The 5780-nt window shown below is 27.9% G+C and overlaps 1 protein-coding gene across 1 annotated transcript; it reads left to right on the top strand.

Moving 5' to 3' along the window:
* On the top strand, positions 1-2073 carry LOC145583771 (protein SRG1-like). Its single transcript, XM_081640747.1, has 4 exons — positions 1-108; positions 540-547; positions 790-1117; positions 1885-2073. Exons 1-4 carry the CDS (start codon positions 1-3, stop codon positions 2071-2073), a joined length of 633 nt encoding a protein of 210 aa, XP_081496873.1.
* The last annotated feature ends 3707 nt before the right edge of the window (positions 2074-5780 follow it).

Genomic DNA, 5780 nt, shown 5'->3' on the forward strand with positions numbered 1-5780 from the left:
ATGTTATCAATTTCGCTCTCCTCTCAAGTCTCATCTCCATCTCCTGATGTGGTGGCCGACGAATTGAAGAAACTTCATTCTGCTCTCAGCTCTTGGGGTTGCTTCCAGGTGAGCTGATCATTTTTTTTTTCCTGAGTTGAGCTGATCATGAATTTTATTTCTTTAGTTTAGGGCATACTTACATAGTATTTGCATTGCCTTAATTTGTAGGGTTTTTCTTAGCGCAATCTAATTTTAAACATAGTTGAGCCACTCTGATAATTATGTATGTAAAATAAAATTGTTATTTTCAACTTCAGAGACTACCTTTCTAATAAGAGGGTTTTGTAAGTGTTGAAACCCATTGTAGCCCACTTATAAATGTCCCACATTGGAGAAAGAGAAGAGTTGGTTCTACTTTATAAGGTAGAGATGTAACTCTTACTATTGCCAATTGGTTTTAGTATGGAAGCTCCTAACCCTTGATTGTGAACCAAACTCTCCTCCTCCTTGTTCGGGTTGCCCAGGCCCATTTCATATTGTTTTGAAATTTAACTCAGTCTTTTAGGTATGCAAACACTGTAATTAATCTGATTCTAGAAAGGTTTTTTTGGTCTGATTTGATCATGTATTCATGTATACTCCGTACTAGATAGTTAGACCACCTTAAAAGTTAAAAGTACATCATTTTATGTAGTAAACTTGTTAAATAATTATTTTGTTCTTTTAATTAGTCCATGTTATCTATAGTTCTATACTCATTTTAAATATTAGTCCATTATATATATGAACAAATCAAATTGATTGCAGGAAAGTTTTGGAAGAGTACAGTATGAACGTGAAAACATTGCATGACAAATTGATCCAATATATGGCAAGATGTTTAAACTTGGAAGAGAATAGTTTTGTGGAGGAATATGGAGGAACATTAGAAGTGACATCGAGATTTAATTATTACATACCATGTTCTTATGTTGAACAAATTCGAACCTCGAGCAAACATTCAGACTCGACCGCCATGTCTTTTTTGTTGCAAGATAAAGAACTTGAAGGCCTTGAATTTGAGAAAGATAACAAATGGTTTAAAGCTCCTGTTCTTCCTCATGCTATCTTTGTCAATGTTGGCGACCAAATGGAGGTACATACGATGATACGAGTATTTTTTTTATCGGATTTTTCACCATATACCCTTGAGTTTTTTTATTTATTCACCATATACCCCTAAAAATTTTCAAATTCACCATAAACCCCCGAGTTGTTACATAAATTCCCCATATACTCTTAGTGACAACAAAATGAGTGAAATTTGGTTAATTATGCATTAAACCACCTTGGATCTCTCCTCCTCATCCTCGAAACCAATTTCTCCTTTTTTCAACTCCCGAAACCACTCCAAATCTCCATAACCATATCAGTATGATTGATTTTGAGGATGAGAAAAAGACATTTGGGGTGGTTTCGGGGGTGGGAAAAAAGAACGTGGGTGGTTTCGGGCGTGAGGGAATGTAATTAGGGTGGTTTCTGATCATCATTAACCCTAATGACTGATAAAGTTAACAATCATTAATTATCAAGGATATATGATGAATTTTTGTAACATCTCGGGGGTATATGGTGAATTTGAAAATTTTCATGGTTATATGGTGAATAAACAAAAAACTCAAGGGTATATGGTGAAAAAACAGTTTTTATTTATAGCAATAGTCATTTTAATTAGGATAAATACTGTAAAATTTTCACGAATTTTCACGAATTATTATTGTTTTGTTATCTATAGAGAGCCATAAATAGCAGTATATATGCATGTAAACAGGGTTTTTATCTAGTTGAGTAGTCGATAGTCAAACTCTAGCGAGTGGAGTCTAATTTTTGAAATTCATACATGATTTTAATTTGCTTGTGTAGATAATGAGCAATGGCATCTTCAAAAGTGCGGTACATAGAGTGGTGCCAAATCCGGAAAAGGAAAGGATCTCTCTACCATTGTTCTGCGGCCCTGCTCAACATAAGGAAATTGAACCTCTAAAAGCTTTGATAACGGAAGATCAACCCGCTGTTTACAAAAGAGTCAAAAACTACAAAGAAATGGTCTAAGCTAGCTAAGCTAATTGAAATAATATAAAACCAATCACTGATTGGTTTAATATTCCATCACTATTGTAGTATTATACAATATACTTTGATACAAGATCCAAATAAATGTTATACAAATATAAAAGTATAGGTCGATTTCATGTAATACGAAGCTAGCTTGCTACGTATACCAAATAATAAATGAACGTTGTTGTTTAATTATAAACAACGTTAAATAACATCATGTATTCTTGTAACACTGATACTTGATTGTACATGTAGCTTTGGATTGCCACGTCATTAATCTCTAAGCTATAAGATTTAAGGTACAACCTCTACAATACTATAAGCTACATCTTTTTGTAATAAATAAATTGTAAAAAATAAATAAATAAACAAATAAACAAACAAATACATAAAAAATACTTTCTCCGTTTTTTTTTAGTTGACACGTTACTTCAGTCACGTTTTCCAACACACAACTTCAACCATTCATATCTTTAATTACTGATGAGCAAAAATTATAAAAAATTGATATTTTATAAATATATATCTTGACGAATCTAATAAGATCCCACATGACTATATTTTTCATTACATATAAAGCACAAAACATGGTCAAAGGGGAGTGTGTGAATAGTGCTAAAGTCAAAACGTGTCAACTAAAAAGAACGGAGGTAGTATTGAACAAATCAATATATGTGGGTTGGATGGAGTGAAATTACATAGCTCTATATAATTTGGCTTAGCTACAAGAGGTTGTAGCTCCACAATAGCTAGCATGCATGTAGCTAGGAATTATTTAGAAATTGCTAGCTAGCAGGTTCTTATGCACAATCATTGTGGATGTTGATTGCCTTGGCTAGCCAATCTTTAAATGTAGAATGATCAAAGTCATACAATATAAAGTTTTGATTTTTTTTTTTTTAATTTATTAGGTGATCTAATGTCAAAACAACTTATTTTTATATGCGACTATAATTTGATGGGTTGTGGATTTTCCCACTATTGTAAATATAGATTATTATTTTAGTTTGATTTGAAAATTTTGGTGATCAAGTACCATGTAAATTTAAAATAATCCATCTTTAATTATAAAAAAAAAAAAAAAAATGGTGATCAAATAGCATTGAAATTTGGTTTCAAAAAAAATGTAGCATTGAAATTATTTAAGAAACTTTTTTGTGGTGATCAAGTACCATCTAAATTTAGGGATTTTTTTATACATATAATAATTTACTCTCTTTTTTTTTATTTTTTTTTTAGCTTTTTTATATTTTTAAAAAGTTTGCACAAAAAAGAATTTTTTTTTTTCCTCAAAAAAAAAAAAAAAAAAAAAGAATTTTTTCGTCAAAAAAAAATACAAAAAGAATTTTACCTATCTATAAATTATCTTATTAATTTCAACACCTTATTAATTAGTTTCATCAATTATCTTTTTAATTTCATTTAGCTTATTATCGGTTTCATCTCCATTTCAACTAGTATTGCCGAACCTAACCCCCACATTGTAGGTAAATAAATGTATAAAATCGGATTACTAGTTACATAGACCTGCCAATAACAACTATTTTTCCATTTAGAGGGTGATTTTGAGACATACAAGTAGTCAAGTATTATATTCCTTCAATTAACGTATCACTTTTGCATTATCAATATCAACGTTAGTATTTTGTTTTTGGTTTTATGGTTTTTCAGTCAATTAATTAATATGATAAATGTAGATTATTTTAAAATTAGTAATATTATACTTATTAAAAAAAAATTCCAACTAATGTATCACGGCAAAGTTTTTAATTTTTTAGTATTCGGAAAAAAGAAAACAATAAACAAAAATAAGATAAGATAAAAAATAAAAATAAAAATAAAAATAAAAATATTGTAACAAATAGGCTAGCTAATTTAAGTAATTTTCCCCTTTTATCCAACAAAAGATTGTCTTAGTTATTTTATATAACAGAATTTGTATGTTTTCTAGAACCTTCATTTGACCATGAGAGTGCTTATTTGTTACGCTGTTACTTGACTTCTAATTGTAAGAGTTGAAAACATAGAATGAAGAAAACTTTAAGAACATAGAATTTGACAAAAAATTATAAAACAAACGAAGGAAAAGAAAATTGATTGGGAAGACGAAAATTTTAATAATGAAATTACTATAAATTAGGGAACATATCACTGCTATACGTTCAAGCCAGCTAATTACTACTACTAGTCTAATACTAATTTAACTACTAAGCTAGCTTAATTATAAACAAGCAAAAATCTTGTTAAATTTTACAGCACCAAAAATCAACATAGTTATAACAATATGGCTGCTGATCTTCCATATATGGAAAACCATGTTATTTGTTGAGTTTTTCCTAGGCCCTGTTCTTTTCACCTTAAAAAAATAATATTAAGTAAAAGTAATTTTAGTTCAGTAAAATTAAGTTCAGTTTAGTAAAATTAATTTCAGTTTAGTAAAAATAATTTCACTTCAGTAAAAATAAGTTCAGTTTAGTAAAATTCAGTTTTCTTAATGAAGAATTATAATAGAAAATTAGTAAAAATAATTTGAGTTCAGCAAAAAAAATTTCAATTTAGTAAAATTAATTTAATTTTAATAAGAATAATTTAAGTCCAGCAAATATAATTTTGTTTAGTAAAAATAATTTCAGTTCAGCAAAAATAAGGTGAAGAGAACGGGCCTTAGTCATTCTTATTTTAAACATGGTTAAACCACTCTGATAATTACGCCTGTAAGATAATTTCTAATAAGAGGGTTTTGTGATGTAAAAATTCTATGGTAATCATTGTCAGATTATATAAACTCCTCATTAGAGTAATTTTTATTGATCAGTATTTAAAGGGTTACAATGAAAAACCTAATCATATTAGGTAACTATAAGATAGGTAAAGATATCATACGATAATATTATACAAATATATCTTAAACCTAGGAGAAGAATATTCTATGAATATTCTCTATCAATCATCCTTAAAATAACTATCATTATACTAATTTTATATTGGTTGATTCTTGATTTATTTTTTATATCAAAATTTATTATAAATGTTTTTTATATTTTTTTTAAAAAATATTTTTATAGTTAATTTATGAATTATTTTTTAATTTAAGTAATAATAATTAGTAAATCGAGAGTGTTACAAAATTACATTAATCAATACTATATACTAAAAGAGAGACGGGGAGTGACACATGTTATCTCCTGGTTAAATTTTTCCCTTTAAAATGACTTTTTTTTTAAACCTACTTTAAAGCTATGGTATATTATTATATAAAATATCTTTCCTATTTTAAAGTAACATATTTCTTTCATATAAATAATTATGTACCTTTATAATAGGGATTTATAAATCATGATAAACTTATATAAGGTAATATCTTTCAAAAAAAAAAAAAACTAATATACGGTAATATATATTAAAATGATATGATTAACTAAGATTTTAATAATATTTTTTTTTGTAGTAATAAAATTCAAGTTGATTTATTTTTATATAAAAATACTATTCTTTTTTATATACTAGTCGTTGGCCCGCGCGCTACGCGCGCGGTCCCCCAACATTATTCTAATTTGTAATTAGCGCGTGATTAGTTGATGTGTATGTGTTAATTTTGCTTGATTTATGTTAAGTCGAATTGCTAGGAAGTATTGTTAATAACCTAGTATTATGTTTATTTATTAATTTAACTACAGTTAATAATAATTGTGTAATTATAT

Source organism: Chenopodium album, chromosome 16 (assembly GCF_948465745.1).
Source record: "Chenopodium album chromosome 16, dcCheAlbu1.1, whole genome shotgun sequence".
Classification (NCBI taxonomy): domain Eukaryota; kingdom Viridiplantae; phylum Streptophyta; class Magnoliopsida; order Caryophyllales; family Amaranthaceae; genus Chenopodium; species Chenopodium album.

Coding starts and splice junctions, on each gene's coding strand:
- LOC145583771 (XM_081640747.1), top strand. CDS start 1: ATGTTATCAATTTCGCTCTCCTCTCAAGTCTCATCTCCATCTCCTGAT. Junction 1,118..1,884: donor ATGTTGGCGACCAAATGGAG/GTACATACGATG, acceptor TTGCTTGTGTAG/ATAATGAGCAATGGCATCTT.